The sequence below is a fragment of the Apus apus genome, chromosome 4 (genome assembly GCF_020740795.1).
Source record: "Apus apus isolate bApuApu2 chromosome 4, bApuApu2.pri.cur, whole genome shotgun sequence".
NCBI lineage: Eukaryota > Metazoa > Chordata > Aves > Apodiformes > Apodidae > Apus > Apus apus.
In genome coordinates, this window is record NC_067285.1 from 46393337 (window position 1) to 46410218 (window position 16882).

Consider the following 16882-nt stretch of genomic DNA (forward strand, 5'->3'; position numbering starts at 1 on the left):
ATTTGCAGGAATTCATGGCTTGTCTTGTTTGGTTTGTCAGGCGTTTGTTGGAGGCGGTAGGTTTTTTCTGAAAAATCAAGTTTTGGAAAAATAAAGCAGTTGTATGTGGTAGTCTTTAGCTCCATTAAGCCAGGCAGAGTCATCAGGTCCTAGGCATAGAATTTTACATGTCAACACCAATATGCTGCAGCCTTTGAGGCATTTAGCAAAGCAGTTTTAAGTTTTATTCTGTGTATCCATTTTGCTACTTGTTTGTGCACTGGGGCCTAAAAAATGCCAAGTATTTTCTATTCCAAAGGAATCCTGTGGAAGTTCTGCACATTCAGAAGTGTGCAGTGTACATTTCAGAAGTATCTCACGTGGGAGGGTTGGGTCAGGAGAGTGCTGCTGCCTCAAGCCCTCTCACTTGTATTTATTGACTGCGAAGAAACTGAACTGCTGAGTGCAGAGTCCTCTGGAGCATTAAGACAAAAGATGTCTCAGAAGGACAAGTCAGGTCACTAATAATAAAGTGATTTTTTTTTTCTCTTCTGTGTAGTTTTGCAATGCTGCTGTAACAATATATATATATATTTATTTAATTTTTTTTTATTTGCAAATTGTGTTACTATGCACTTTAATGGGAACCTTAATCTTGAAACAGTGATTTTTCAAGAATTGAGCCATCTCCTCCTCTTATGAATTCAGTGGCAGAGAACTAAGTAAGAGAAGAGGAATCCATCACGGAGCTTTTTTATTGTCAAAAAGGTGGCAGAAACATGGTGAATGCCATGAGATCTTCAAGAACAATGAGAATTACTTGCTTCAAGCTCTTCCACCCCAGCACCAGATTTGACTGTTAGTTAGGCACTCCTTGGTCTGTTTTAATTGTAGAACCAAATTCCAAAAGTCAGGAAGTGATGGCTTCTGTGAATCCACTGTTGATTTCCCAAATAAGCAGGTGTGCAGTATGGATGCAGTAAACTACATCTTTCCAGAAAATTACTTGGGGTTTGGTTTTTTTTCACTTTTTAATTCCTCTTAGTTCTCTATAGTGATGAATACTTTGCTATCCTTAGGCTGAAGGAACTCTTTTAGCACTGGTGTCTGCCTTTTGTATTCTGATTCCTGTTCTCGATGGAGTTGTGTGATACAAGAGCTATTTTATTTCAAGCTTTAGCAGTTACATTCATGGGAGATGGAGTGAGCCAACAGAGTACTTTGTAACACTGTTTCTGTTTTTTTTCCCTTAACTTAGTTTATTATGCAGAGAGATCTTTACAGTTGAGCATATGGCTTCCCTTCAAAGAAATCCCATAAATGCTTATGTCCAGCTTATGTGCCAGCTTCAGTGACCGTTTTTGTAGAGATAGCAAGTTCTGTCTTCCTCTCTCTACTAAGAAACTTACATGTTAAGAATGTGTGTGAATATTTTAATGGATGTGATAAAAGTGCATGTGATTCTGCACACTTTGAGTACTGGCAACGTGACCTAAGCTCGGTTCTATTGGGGTTGATCTATCAGGCCATGAAAGCAAAACACGCTGTTCCAAAATGTATGAAGTAGATTAACTGTGTGTCAAGCTATGTGGCACTGTAAGATGTTCCAGGTACTGGATAATTTGTCTCCACTGAAAAAGCTTTTTCAGAGTTTCAAGGTTAGTATTTTAAAAGCTGCCTGTTGATGTTCACTGAGTAACTGCATTCAGAAAGCAAGAAAAGGAAGTTGAGAGAAGGCACTTGCTGGGCACGGGTGTTACAAACTTAATGCACCAGACCTGGGGCAGGGTTCTAGCTCTGTCTGCACCATAATTGAGAAGTTATGTGCTGAAACCTCTCTCTAGCCTTCTGGCAATGTATCCCTCAGATATCCTGCCAGTCCCTCTCTTTTTTAGATTGCAAGTTCTATTGGTCAGAGGCTCTTTTTGTTCTGTTCTTTTTGTTCAAAAGCACTTTGATAATACAAATAATAATAATGAAACTGTAACTTACTGCAGAGCTGTACAGATTCATCACAGCACTAGTTCCTGCTGCAGGATTTATTGTAGGCTTTTTCAGATGAAATGTTAGCCATCCAATTCCTGCTGCTAATGGAATGGAATAAAATTTTCACAACCAACAAATAAAAGCACACTGTAGACTGAGCTAGAAATCAAAGCCATTAACTGTAGAACATGATACCAAAATTGGGTCTACCTCCTTCCTGATCTTCAGTCATCTGAAGAAGGCACAGTCTGACAAAACAAGAAAAAATATGGTAGAAGTGGGACTCTATTTCTTAAGTTTCTTTTACAACATAGTGATATGAAAGCTGTCCTTTCTTCTTACCTGTTCAGTCTGGAAGAAATCAATGCAACGACATGACCGACTCTTGGTGATTATGCTTCGAGAACAGAGTAAAAGAGAAGCAGTTGGTTGCCAGTATGCATCTAATCCCTCATGGAATAACTATGCCCTATTTATTTCCAATTCCAGTTTCTTTTTCTGTGCAAATTCAATGCTTCTACAAGGTGGAAGTGTTATTCCTTTTTGAAAAAAAATGTTTGACAGAGCATAAAAACCTTATGACCAATTGTTAAAAGTATTTGCTCTTTAGGAGATTCCTTCTGATGCTTTACAGTCCTGGAGAAGAGTTGGTGTTGCTCCTTAAATTTAGGTTTGTATCTGGAACAAATAATAAATTAAACACTGTTTTGTATTGCAGTACATATACTACAATACTTTTGAAAAACAGATATTGGAGAGGACAATTAAAAATTCAGTGACTGTGCAGAGTAGAGCTCCATAGATTCATTCCAAACCAGGTCAGTGAATTCATGTGACAAAGGCCCTGTCATGCTGTCCTGAGGTAATGGGTTAGAGCTGGGAGCACTGGTTGCATTTTTATGGAACTATGAAAGCCACACAGCTCTACATCGAGCTCCTATTCACTTGCCCTTTCAGTGTTAGCACTCCTGGGAATAACCCAAGTGTGTCTGCTCCCATTGTAAAGTGAACTTGGACTAAAGATAACTCAGTTGCCTTTGATAAAACTCTAATGGAACTGGAAAGGAGACTACAAAATAATTTTGCATTTCTAAAAGTGGATTTTTGTGGTACAAAACATTTCTCTTATCCCTGGTCCTTACTTGCTGCCTTTGTTAAAGGTAATAGAAATACTGATAGTGGTAATCCTGAAAATATGCTAAACCCAAAATAAATACTAAAATATACCTGAATTTATAATGTAAGCTGGCTTGAAATTTAAGCTGAAATATAGTTTTACAGCAGAAAGGTGCTTCATCTTACTGGCTTAGGAGGTTTCTAGAGTATTGTGCTCAGTTCTGCAGCACTTAATCAGAAATATTTAGAGAGGGCTTAGAGACACCAGAATAGCTGGGGAATGTCTTAGCAAAAAATAAAGGCTAAAGAATTCAGCAAGTAATGATAATCAAAGCAGAAAGCAATAGCCTGCAGATGACTGCAGGGTATAAACACTGAGGATGGATAAAAATATTTAATGTAAGGCACAAAGATATCTAAGTGTAGCCTGAATAGCAAATAAAAATGGCAGAATTGAGGCTAATATTAATAAGGAAGTGATATAATTATGTAAGCCTTTAAAAATTAGGTTTGGCAAAAAGCTATAAAATATGCTATTGGAAGGAATATAATATTGGCAGGGAATTTATACTAAGATGTATTCTCAATCTCTAAATCAAATGCAGAGCTCAGTTTGGATTCCTGTATGTTGATTTGAGTCTGCAAGTGTATAATTTGGCCAGCTGGGATATTTGTCTGTGTAGATCTTGTTTCTGTCACCTTCTAGAAATGCAAACATTCATGAAAAAGAAGGAAAGGTGTGTATTAACACTGCTAACAAAATCATCCCCTGTGTTTCTCTTACTAATGTCCTGTGTTTCAATAAAGACTTGAGGTTTTTTTCAGCTGAATTATATCCCTTGGAGTAGGTACTATGTAGGAGTCAGTGAAACTGTCCAATTTTTATTAACTTGAAGTAAGTTCTTATTTCTTTCTGTGTTTAAAAATATGGCTTGAGAAAGAGTTACCTGTTGGTGTACGCAAGCTTGTTTTGCTTGCTTGCTGTTTTTCTGTCATTTCATTGATATTGATGCTGATGTAGCAGGGGAATTTCATTCAGCAACTTTAGAACTACTCAGAAGGAAAAAAATAAGTGTTTATGACCCTTATTTGGTAAGCAAGCTGAAGGCTGAATTCTCAGCTGTTTCTGACATGGAGCTTTCAGTCAGGAAGAGAAGATGAAAATCTTTTTGGTCAGAGATACTTTTTTCTGTCAATAAAGGTGGAGCAGAGGGGAAAAAAAAAAGCTTTCAGTCTGCCTCAGCTCACCCCAAACATAGGGACAAAGGTAAATATTTTTCTTCAGATGCAATATAAAGAGAAGCACAGGAAATCTTTTTGGCTCTATTAGGAAAAGAAAAACAAAAAACATTTGTGAATGAATTGTGTCACTGGTGTGTTGCCCAGCCTGTGGACTAGTCAGTGTATTTAACATGCCACTGATGTGGTAACCATTGTGCTTTACTACACAGGGAGAGCAGCCAGCTCTATTGTGGTTTTTACAGAAATTAGAGGAACATGCAGCTTCCCGTGCACTCAAGTGAGGCTGCTGTCATCTCTGTTGCTGAGAGATTAGGCCTAGAAATCTTTCCAGTGTCGAACCTTCTAGATATTTTCAGCATCCAGTGGCTGTACAGAGCCACGTGTTGCCAATGGCAGGGTAAAAAGGGCCCCAGGCAGCAGGGCCAGGCAGTGTGATGTGGACAAGGGAGCACAGGCTGAGCTGCAGCAGAAGCTCATGGCCAGCTGGTGCACTGGAGAACTGTCTTGCTTGGACAGTAGCCCTTGTCTTCCAGCCAAACTCTGCTTGCTGTGCCTGTTGACTGTAGTGACAGCTAAAGCTGGAGCTTGTGTGTGAGGAAGCATTAAATAAGAAGCAAATGTGCTGTTGATAATGAATGTGGTACAAGGCACTCGGATAATAACCTCTGTTCTTTCTGAGCTGGATGGCTATAAAATACACGCATCGTTAAACTGAATAGCCATGCCATTGTTTTAACTCTATGACAAATTATTGTGCATCCTACCAAACAAGATCTGATGCTGTAAAAGTGTGGGTTGCCTAATGAGGGGGTGCATAAGTATAAATGCTTTGCATCTGAGGTTGTTCGAACCTGAGTTTTTGAGGCCTAACATTTACTGGTAGCTAGACAAGCATGTATCTGAATTGGTGAACAACTCTGACAATTTATCTACTGTTGATGGGATGCAATGGAGATAAGCCAGACTAAGCAGGCACGGTGGAGCAGCTAAGAAATGAACTGGAACAGAATCCAAACTAGCCTGTCACCCTGAGAGGTGGCCTGTTGTGCTCAGAGCTGAGGCAGCGCTGTGGGCTCTGTGTGGGACTTTGCATTAAAGCCACTGGAATGTTTGCAGTGTGGCTACCACACCTCAGTTTTCTGCTGCACTGGTTCATCAACAATAATGTAACTGGATAAATATTAAGAGAATTTAAATGCATTTTAGAGTCACTTTGATTTTAATTTGGACCCTGTTGCAGTCTGAGAACTTACATCTTAATACCTGGTGTTTCATAAGCAGATAAAGTATTAGGCAAAAATGCAAAAAACAAGTTTTCTATTGAATCCCATCTGATCAAAATCCAGGGAAAAATATATGCAGCAGTAGGGTGTTTGATAGTTCTATTTCAATTGGTCTGAGGTTTTTTTGACCTTTAATTAAAAGAAATGCAGGTTTTTATTTCTGTTAACTGCAGCATAATGAGATCTTTTAGCCGTTTAGTAATAGTAACCTCTTTCATCAAAGTACAGTTTAATTAAGAGCTAATAATGCAGAATCCTGAAAACACCATGCTAATTGCTTTATTAAATAGCACTGGCACCAAGTATTTAAAACCTTCAACTTACCTTGCCATAATTAGCTTATTCTCATTAACTGCTATCTCAACCTCCAAGAAGCAAGAAGCTGGTAAAGGAAGTTAGAAATAATTCTGAAGTCTCTTGGTTGTACAAATTATTTACATAGATGAAACTGCCTAAATTACTTGAAAATTTATAATTGGACAATCATCAAGATCGTTATTGTAGGTGATATAAAAAAGAAATTTCCAAAGGAAAACCCAGTCATATTAAAACAGTGTGTTCTGATGCAGAAACTTCTGATTAAAATCATTTGGTACAATGCTTTCAAAAGGGGCTACTTAAATTTTTTGTATCCTTTAGTGGACCTTAAATTCACATACCTAGTTACAGCATCTGTGCGCATAAAATAGTTGTGGCTCCTGAATTTTTTGAAAATTGGGTCCAGTGTGTTTTATGTTGGACACTGGAAAAGCAAGATGCGCCTAGTTGAGCTCCAGCCTCATACCTCATCTTACTGAAGCTTTGAAGAGAAACTGGGTAACGCCATTAATGGTGCTTATTGAATTTGTTGAAAAGACTCACACTGACTTATTCAAGTGGTGAGTGTGGGCCTTAATATTATAGGAAGTCAGGTAAGATACTCAGGTGAATGCATCTGGCAAACAATCCACATTAACCCAAGCAAGCAATTGGAGCTTTTCCTGTCCTGCACGTTAAATAGTCAGACTCCAAGGGATCCCTGTTTGATAATTTAAAAGCACAGTTGCCACAGGTAGAACCAAGCTGTCAGTAAACTACAATAATTTTTAAATATCTGAAACCAGGTACACTTTGTTTTGTCTCCAAGGAATTTTTGCACACGTTTTCTGTTTTAAACTCCTCCATGCTGTATGGCCCTTTGAAAATAGGCATTCTGCTGGCATATGGTACTTTTGAGTTGTTACATCTTTTGAAGGATTTGGTAGACTTAACAAAATCCATGGCTTTAACTGAAAGAATAATTTGTTTATTGAAGGTACTGTACCTTAATAAACAGGTGTCCCCCCCATTTTAATTTTATTGTACAAAGTAGCTGGAATAGTTGTTTTCATCTCACGTGGAATCTGATGAACTTGAACATATATATAATCAGCAGTTTAGCTTTTCCATCCCTGTTTCATCAGGTTTTCTGGTTTTCCTGGATTGTGTCTTCTTGGACACCTTTCTTCCACCAAACTGTCAAGCAGTTTGCTTTTCCCACTTAACACAGTTTAGGGTCTATTTATAATTTACAGTCTCTGCCAGCTGAACGCTTTGCAGAAAAAGCTGAAGGTTTTGTTTTCTTCTCTTACCCTCTCTGTAGTGTCAGATTTGTTAAGTGAGTGCACGGTTAAAGAAAATTTAAGCATTCTTCTCCTTGTGTCTGAAGGATATTAAAAATATTTTTTCAAATACACCCAGTATATTCAAAGCAATTACTCTTTCTCCTGCATAGATTAAGTGTTTAAGGTAATGAGTGTCAAAATGCTAATCTTGGAAATTCAGAAAGAATAGACATTGAATTTTAATGATGTTCCGAAATACATAATTTATCATGAGGGAAACATTTTTTCCTCACAAGCAAAAGTCTGAATAATAAAATAATGATTTCCAGCCATTTGGGACAGGCCTTCATTGAGACTATAATCTGTTTCATCTTGCCATGCTGCCTCTTGCTGCCTCCAAACACCCCAGATTCTTGCCCGCTGCCTTCCCATCCCCACTGGCTGCCACAGCTTCCTGAATGCCTGCCATCAGGATCTCAAGGCTTCTCACTTCCAGGGCCCTGTCATACTGCTTGTTAAAATGTCTCTTGTGGATCCCACAGATTCCTTCCCTAGGCAGTGTCCCCCGCCTCTCTTTTCTGCCATCAACCTCAGCAGTGCTGGGACAAGCCTGGGATGGATATGCAGGCACAGCTTGTTAGCCTGGCCTCTTCTCTGCCTCATGTTGGACACTTGGTTCAAACGTCTGGGGACTGGTACATAAGACACGATAAAGCAAATCTCAAAATATATCTGGGAAATTTCAATTACTGATTGTTGAACTCTGAAGAGAAGCACAGTGCTCTAAAATTTATCATTTTTGTATGCATCATAAACGCAAACTTCAGTCATATATGTCAAGTTCCTCAATTGTCTCTTTTTTTTTTCTTTTTTTTTTTTTTCTCCTTATAAGCAAGTGGATTTGCAATGTGGATAGAAATTTAGAAAAGGTCAGGTTCTGCAGAAGGGAAGGTTCAAGGAAGGCAAGTAGTGTGTGTATACCTGCTCGGGCAGATTCAGTTGCAGCACTCTTCTCACAGCATGGACTGTCACAAATGATGTCACAAAATGCTCATCGTATCCATTACAGCTTATTAAACTCCTATATTAAGAACTCCACTCAGAAGTTAAAATTGCTTTAGATCTGTTTCTTCCCGTTCTTGAAGGGATTAAGCTAAAGAGGAAATACGGCACAGAAAATTAAAGCTACTTCTCCATAAGAGCTCCCATAAAGGAACTTTGTGTGCTTAATGTGTGTGCTTTCACATCACACTTTCTATTAATTTCTTTTCAGAAGGTCCTTGCCTTTATTAAGAGCCAGTACAGCATTAGAAGTATTCCTCAAAAGCAAAGTATTTCCTAATTTAATGGCTCCTTTGATAGTATTGTTAGACACAAAATGGTAAAGGAAGTGTTGAGAGATGAGATCTGCTTCCTGAAAAAAGGGGGAGGAGGTAGGCTTTTTGGAAGATTATGAAGCTGACCTTTCTTGCTTTTTTTACTGACATGAACGCATGTACTGATTTGAAGTTCAAGATATTAACACTGTGGCATTGTGGGGCTATGTCTGTCTGCTTGCCAATTTAGTTAAAATCCATGTGATTACAAGTAAAATTAACAGCCTTGTGAACTATTTCACTTTTCAAGTGGCAAAGTTCTTTAACAGCTTTTTCAGTAGGAAAATAGTTGTAAATATGTTGGTATGAACACAGTGACAAGTTATGGTTCCTTCTTGGTGAAGCAGACTTCAACAAAGCATTTATTTGATCAGCCAAGATGTTTGGGTCTGAATGCTTTTGATGGTGCTAAAGAAATTACTACTGTCTGTTTGCCAAAGACAAGTTAACACTTGGGACCTCTCTGTGAGAGACTAAAAAGAGAGATCTGAGGACAGGAGGCAGGATGGTTTCCTGGCTATGGAAATGGGAAGCAACTTGGGCAAGATGAGTTTTATCCTTGGCTTTACTGCTGATGTACTGCAGCAAGAGCTTTCAACAGCCCATGTCATCTGTCTGTGCCCCTGTTTGTCCTGCCTGAGACATGAAAAATATCAAATAAAATTATTGTTTGTGATCAAAGTTGATCTTTCTGAATTAAAAGTGATAAAAATAGCTAAACCTTGTGGTTGTCAGGAAGGAGGTCATCTATACAAAGGCAGTGTCAAGGTTTACCAATGGTCTTACAATTAAGTGAATGGCAGATGCTCTCTATTAGCACCTCCCTACGCAGAAAGGGAAGAGAATGAGGGAGAGAGACTTATAGGTTGTAAACTAAACTACACAGCTTTAATTACACAATAATGGTGAAAAGGAAAATAAGAAATCTGTAAATATATACAAAACTAATACTGCACTCTCTCCAGTAACGCTTGCATCACCATCAAGTCTGAAGGGCATGCCTGGGAAAGCCCCAGACTGGATTCCTGGAGTCAGCAGCAGATGGGAGCTGGATTCAAGAACACATGGATTGGGGATCAAAAGCAGAATAGATCAAGTCCTCCCAGAACACCAGCCATGAACAAAGAGAGCTTGACCCTCGTGATCCCTCAGCTTTCTATTGAGTATGATGCTGGTAGGATGGAATACTTCATTTCGTCAATATTGGGTCACCTGTCGGGTTCCCTCCTCCACATGAAGTTTAGCAGAACCAAGCAGTGACCTAGGTTTATACTGGAGTAAGTACAAGCAAGAGCCTTTCTCCATACTATTCTCCAGCAGTAACTATAAACATTGAGCATTATGGGTCCTAGAAGCAGACACTGAGTAACATTATGTTGATTTCAGAAAGTGCAGGTGCTTTGAAGAGACTTAAGTGAAAACTAAAATTACTAGCAAGAAATTTGCTTCTGTCCTGGCTCAAACCAGGGCATGCAGGAATTTTCATACATTTCCATTGCAGGAATATTTCCATTAAAGAACATTTCTCTTGATTCCTTTTGTTCCATTTGTGTTTCTAGAGTCCGTTTTCTCCAGAATTCTCAGTCAGCTGAGATCCCATTGATAATTACAGCATCTTACATTTGCTGAGATGTTTCATCAGTAATTAAATAGAAGTAACTTAAATGGAATAGTGCTGATTAGTTATCTGATACTCTGGGTTTATTTACAACATAAATTATTTCTTACATTGCTTTCATTGTACTATAAACTTGTCAGATGCAAAGATTGAAAGAACTGTTGTTTTGCGTTCAGGATAACTTTTGTCCATTTCTTGGATTGTAATAGGGCCTTTTGCTGAGATTATTTTGGACTGTTGGTGAAGAAGAGGGTATTTCATCATATATTGAATTCTCACATTTGATTTCTGGCATAAGGAATTTCTTAAACCTAGAGTGTGAGTTTAGGAAAAATTGAAAAGAAGACTGCTCCATTGTACCTATGTATACAAAAGTGATTATGCAGCCAGCAATTTATTTTCCTTACAGTACCAGTGGAAGTTTAATGTATTTACTAAATAATTATAAATACATGAAGGCTTTACTAAACAGTTTAAAAAATATTATCTACTGTACTAGTGTATTTATATAACATCTCATACAGATACCCAGAGGGGCTGTTCATAAACCAATCATAAAATATACAGAAAATATCACCAGATTGCCATCAGCATATAAAATAGCATTTAGAAATGAAATTTCAGGCTTTTCCTCCCCCTTCTTCTCTCTCTTTCTGTCTTTCTGATAGAAACTCACAGTAATAGGCCCTGCCATCTGCTGCTATATATTTTTCATGAGTTTTAACATTTTGTTTTTAGAACCTGAAAGATGAGTAAAATGTCAAGTCACCCAGAAAATAATCATAGGCATGACAACTCAAATGTTATCTCAGCTTGTCTGTACAAGAAGTGGTTCACAGCAGGTCTGTGCCCTCCCTCTTTGCAGACAGAGCAGGCAGAGTAGGTACACTCTTGGTATTAGGTGATACATTTTTTAACAGTACTGCGAGACTTCAGCAGATCTCCTGTTGATTTTCATGAGTAATAACGATCAAAAAAACAAAAGGCTTTGCTTTCAGAGTTTCATCCTGTAGAAGGTGTACTTTGGATTTTCTTTAGAGTTTTGTGCTATTTGGAATGTCTTATCATGACTGTTGGCTTAAATAAAAAGCACTCACTGAGGCAAGAAGGTGGTAACTACACTAGCAAAGTTAATTCCTAGCAAAGAAGTGAACTCTATGTTGCCTTATCATAGAAATGTCATGGGCTTTTTGCTACCCTCCTCCCTCCTCCCACGTGAAGGCCTGAGTTTGCGACTCTTCTGTCAGCCCAGTAGCTGCAGTGTGCCAGGGAGGTCCAGCAAGGATCTCCTTCCAGGTCGTGTTTCTCTGGCGTTTCCAGCTGCTCTTCATTTTTCCCATTCTGTCTTTCCATCGTGCTGAGACTAGACTAGAGCTGACAAGCTGAGAAGGTGTTAGAAAGGTACAGGATAAGACTGTCAGCTAAGAAAATGCTCACAGTTCTTAACTGAATTTGGAGGGAAAGAACTGTGCAGCCCTTTCATGCCTCCTTGCTGTCAAGCTGCACGCAGGATCTCTTTCATTTGACAATATGTACTGTTAACATCAGAAGTGTGTAGACATATCATTTGCCTCCTACATTTTTAACCATGCAAAGATAAAATTATTTTACTGAATGAGTTCCCAGCAGCTCAAGGATGGGTTTCATAATAAATCCTCTGCAGACCTAGGGGTTCTAACTGACAAGAGGCTGAATATGAGCCAGCAGTGTGTCCAGGTAGCCAAGAAAGCCAATGGCATCCTGACTTATATTACAAATAGCATGACCAGCAGAAGTAGAGAAGTGATTGTCCCCCTGTACTCAGCACTGGTGAGGCCACACCTAAAGTATTGCATCCAGCTTTGGGCACCTCAGTTCGGGAGAGATATCAAGGTGCTGCAGTGAGTACAGAGGAGGGCAACAAAGCTGGTGAAGGGCCTAGAGAATCAATCTTATGAAGAACGCTTGAAGGAGCTGGGAATGTTTAGTGTGAGGAAGAGGAGGCTGAGGGGAGACCTCATCAGTTTCTACAGCTACCTGAAAGGTCATTGTAGAGAGGTTGGTGCTGCTCTCTTTTCACAGGTCATTAGTGACAAAACAAGAGGGAATGGCTTCAAGCTGCAACAGGGCAGGTTTAGAAACAGTAGGACAGTAGGAAAATCTTTTCACAGAGTGGTTACACACTGGAATAGGCTGCCCAGGGAGGCGGTGGAGTCACCATCCCTGGATGTGTTTAAGGGTCATTTGTATGTGGTGTTGGTGGATATGGTTTAGGGGAGAACTTGGTAGAGTAGGGATGATGGTTGGACTCGGTGATCCCAAGGGTCTTTTCCAACCTGAATAGTTCTATGATTCTATGATCTGCTACCTTTCATTAGAATAAGAAGTCTGTTTGGTGATCTTTGCACTCTCAGCCTGTGCAAAAGCCTTTGTTGCACTGTTGGAAGATTTTCCTTTTAATATTCTGCTTGAGAAGTCTTGAGCTCATTTTCAATTATTTCCATTCTGTGCTTCATTTTACTTATTCGTTTAGAAAATGCCTTGTTCACAGGATTTTTTTCAGGCTTTCCAGTGAAATAAGAAAAGATCTTTAGCTTACTAGTACTGTTCTTTGAAACCACCTGTGCTGTTGTTGCTGGAGCTACTCTGCTGAAGAAGCCAGTGGGAGAGGCAAGTTACTTCCAGATCTGAGAGGACCTTAAGAAACAGGAGGCAGAAAGTGACATTTCTTTCACACATTTAGTATTTTGATTAATATATATTTAACGAATATGCTTAGGCATAGTGTTCTGGTTTACTGAAATGATGAACAAGGCAAGTACTACTGATGACTCAGAATTGAAGCCATTTGTGTTTCGTCAGCTGCGTCAGCAAAATTCAATTTTGCAAAACCCCAAGACAGGGACAAGTCACTGTCTTTTCTGTTGCTGCAGATCAGCTCCCTCAAGCACCAGCTTCCCTGAGCCAGCCAGAGCTACCAGCTTAGAGAGCTTGCTGAGGCCTGAGATGCGTGATGGCAGAGAATTTCCTGCTTCAAGCAATGCTGCAGTCCCTCAGTGGGGCCAGGTGGAAGTGCTCAGCTGTGGAAAGGGAGTGCTGGAAAAGGCAAGCACAGAGCAGGGACAGCTGCACCAGCTGCCATCTGTGACCACCATGTACTGGGAATGGGGAGCTCTGTGGGCCAGCAGCCTTGGGCCTCCCTTGAGAGTGGTGCACAGGGGAGCCCCTGCTGTTGTCACTCTGCCTGGTTTTGTTGCTGTTACAGGTGTGATAGTGTAAGGAACAGGCCTAACAGGGTTTGCAGATGGTGATGGTACTTTTATTGGAACTGACATAGATAACCCTTGAAAAGATCTGAAGAAGAGCCCAATGTTTTCTCTGATAAAGTGGATATCGCCTCCATCTGTAAAGTGGGTCATATTTTAAGGAACTGTAACTTGACTATGCTATGCCTATATGTAAAGCTGGACTTAACTTCCATGCTAACAATTTGTTGCCACTGTCATTTGTGTTAAAAATAATTGTAGGCAAATTATTTATATAATGAAAATATCCAAAGAAACTGTAATTAAAATTACTGGCTCGTATTTTTCAGGACACCAAACTGCCAGTGAATTTCAAGAATGGGGAGTATACTAGACCTTTAAACCTTTGAAAATCTCCAGTTATTTGAAACTTTTTGTGCTTTTAAATACATTCCTCTTTCATAACATGCTTAAAGTTAAGAATTTATGGCAATAGTATTGCTTTTAATCACTTTATTAAAATAATTGTGCTATGTAAATGTATATTTGCTTAGATAACTCTTTTATGAGCTCTGATGTATAAATATTTTGTCTTCTTTCAAAGGTTCTGCGTGAGTGCCTGTTGCTAAGTGTGTGTGTGCTGCAGCTGTGGCAGTACACTTCTGATGAGTCAGAAATCTCTAAAGGGTCCGTTGTGTTCATAAATTACCAAACATCAAGTGCTCAGGTGAAGGCAGGTGCAGGCTTTGGAGGACTGTGCACTTCGAGTCTCATTTTAGTTGAGGCTTTTTGCTCTTCTGTTGTGTTCTTGCTTTGCAAAGTTTTATTTTGCATTGGAAAGCTGTGTTGCTTTTTTACACCTGGAAAACTGAAAGAGTGAACAACAGCAGGGTGTTAAGAGTTTGGGACATAGCTCCTGCAAGTAATATGTGAATTTTGGGAGTAACAAATTAAGAAGAGCATATTGAAATCAAAGAGTGAGACTGATGAATAATAGTTTTCCTCTTTCGTTCTGCATGCTGTTTTTTGTTTGTACTAATTTAGTGCAAGTACATATATGCTGACAGTCAGTATGCTAAATGTCTGAGAAATGAGTCAGAGTTTGGGAGAATTTAAGACTAAGTTCTTTTATGTGGAATAGGCTTCATTCTTTCTGTCTTTCTGGATATATTTTTTTCATTGCCAGTAGTTTTGGAACATGACCAAAATGTTGCGTATGTACTTGACCTGATGTAGAGAAACAAGATTCTAATAGACACTGCTCACTGAATGGAGCAGTGGTCGGGGGCCAAGAGATCATTAGCTTAATTACTGGCTGTGTCCCAGGCTTGCTGAGTAGTCAGTGGAAGTTCTTTTCTCTGGCATGTGCCTTTCTTTTCCAATATCATGATCCAGGGAGTAAAACAATATTTAATAGGTGGTCATTTTTATGAGGAAAATGATGGAGTTTGCATGCTGTCTTCAGTTTTTAAATGGAAATGAAAATATCTGTTACTTCTTTGTCATATTTACAGAGCTGTTCTGAAGTGGAAAAAAACAACTGAAAGATACGTACTTGTAAAAATATGTATACTGTTATATTAAATTCCTGTGCCCGGTGTCTTTTTCTACAGATATGTTTATATGGTGGTTTGGGTTTTTTTTCAGGCGCTGCTTGACACTCAGAATCTTTTGAGAGCTCAGATTGCAAATTTTACATTCAACCTGGGATTTTCAGGGAAATTTTATCACACAGGTAAGAATGAAAAACTAAAATCACTTTCAATTCAATGGTGTTCTTTGTCATATAAGGAAAATAGAAATTATAGAGACCAAGGGTCTGAGTAGAGAGAGGAGTTTCCTGGAGTTACCTTCATAATAAGATAACTACAAAATCAAATTGTTCTTTCTTCAAAGTTGCTTTTGGACACATGTTTTTGGATATTTATCTCCTAAGTTATTTTACTGGATAAACTTTTTGTTTTGACCTGTCTGAAAACAACCACATAGGTAGAATGTTTAAACACATCTTTAAGGCAACTTTCTTTTTTTGTTGTTTTTCTGTTTTGTTTTAGAAAGGTGCTCATTCTTTGCATAATGGTCCAATAAGTAGAGCAATGACATGGAAAATAGGAGAGCCAGGCTGAAGTTTCTAAGATAAAGACTAAGCCCTTCAGAAAACGGTCCTGTCAGACTACTAGGTTTCCTGAATAGGAGTGATGTTCCTCCTTCTGCGAGTCAGAACATGCAGAAATGGCAGTCACAGGGCAGGGGGAGACCTTGCAAGAAGCAGACCAAGCCTGGGGTGACAACTTTCTGTAGGGGTTATATGTGGTGTTACGTATGTCATTGGATAATAGTAAAGTCAGTCCTTAGGGAGGAATAAAAACGTCTCTTACTGTTTCTGTATAATTTCATTCCATTTGAGCTGTCTCAGATGCTCACTACACAACCTCTCTTAGGAAATGGAGAGTGAGAGAGAGAGAGAGGCACAAAGAATAGGTGAACTGGATTTTTCCCTGCATCTGTTTCCTGAGTACACAAGAGAATTTAGGTGGGCTGGAACATTTCAAGATGAGGCACCTGTAATTCTAGTAAGCTGTGGGTGCCTGTGCTAGGCCAGTGTGGAACAGATTGAATTGTCCTCCCCTTTTATTAAAATTCAGCTCCTTTCATCTTGTTGTTGAGTGATAAATTCCACTGATCAAATGAAATTTTCTATTGACTTAATTGAGAGATCTGTTTAGCTACCAGAGTTTATCCTTTTGGTTAGTTTAATCTCTACTGCAGAGATACAGAAATATTTATTGCCCATTAAAATTATTTTATACTTAAACGACTGAAGAAATAGGGAGAAAGTTTGCTATGATAAAGTATTAAATAGGATGTGATAGAGAAGACTTAACAAGGTGCTTTCTACTGACAAACAGAAAGAAAAAGACAGTCATGCAAAACAGGACATCAGAGCCTGGAAAAGAGGGACAAAAAGCAACCCAAGATAATGTCATAGTTGAGAGATATAAATATAAAAAGAGAGAAGTGAAGTGACATGTTAGCTGGGTCTAGAAACTGAAACCGGATTTGTTCCAAACCAAAGAAGGGTACACAGAACTTGAAGATGCTCGACTGCTGTGCAGTTAAATAGCAAAGGAATGAGCTCAGCTGTGCATCTTGGTCAGTATTACTTGTCATATTAAGAGGAGGCAGGGAAAGAAGTCTGTTATTTAGAGCTGAACAGCTGGAGAGGAAAGCAGCTGGGGCTGCACAGTCCCTCTGCAGGTCTCTTGAGCTCAGCAGGGTTCAGCTAGACTTGGTAAATGTCCAGGTTTCACCCGTGCAATCCAGGTGTCATCTGCACAGTTTGGAGAGACTAGAGGTGTTTAAACTTTTTTGCATTCAGGACATCACATGCTCCATCCATTCCCATCCCTTTCTGCCTTTTTTTTTTGCCTAGAATGGCCCAGCAAAACTGTCCTAACTTCCAGGTTTGTCACCT

At 39.1% G+C, this 16882-nt stretch overlaps 1 protein-coding gene across 3 annotated transcripts in view; it reads left to right on the forward strand.

Annotated features, from left to right (window-relative positions):
* LOC127384533 (bifunctional heparan sulfate N-deacetylase/N-sulfotransferase 3) overlaps nucleotides 1-16882 on the forward strand; it is a 68186-nt gene that overhangs the window by 11530 nt on the left and 39774 nt on the right. For all 3 annotated transcript variants that reach the window (XM_051619092.1, XM_051619091.1, XM_051619093.1), the window contains exon 3: nucleotides 15055-15142. In XM_051619092.1, the coding sequence (XP_051475052.1) occupies nucleotides 15055-15142 (88 nt within the window). The remainder of the gene's footprint in view (nucleotides 1-15054; nucleotides 15143-16882) is intronic.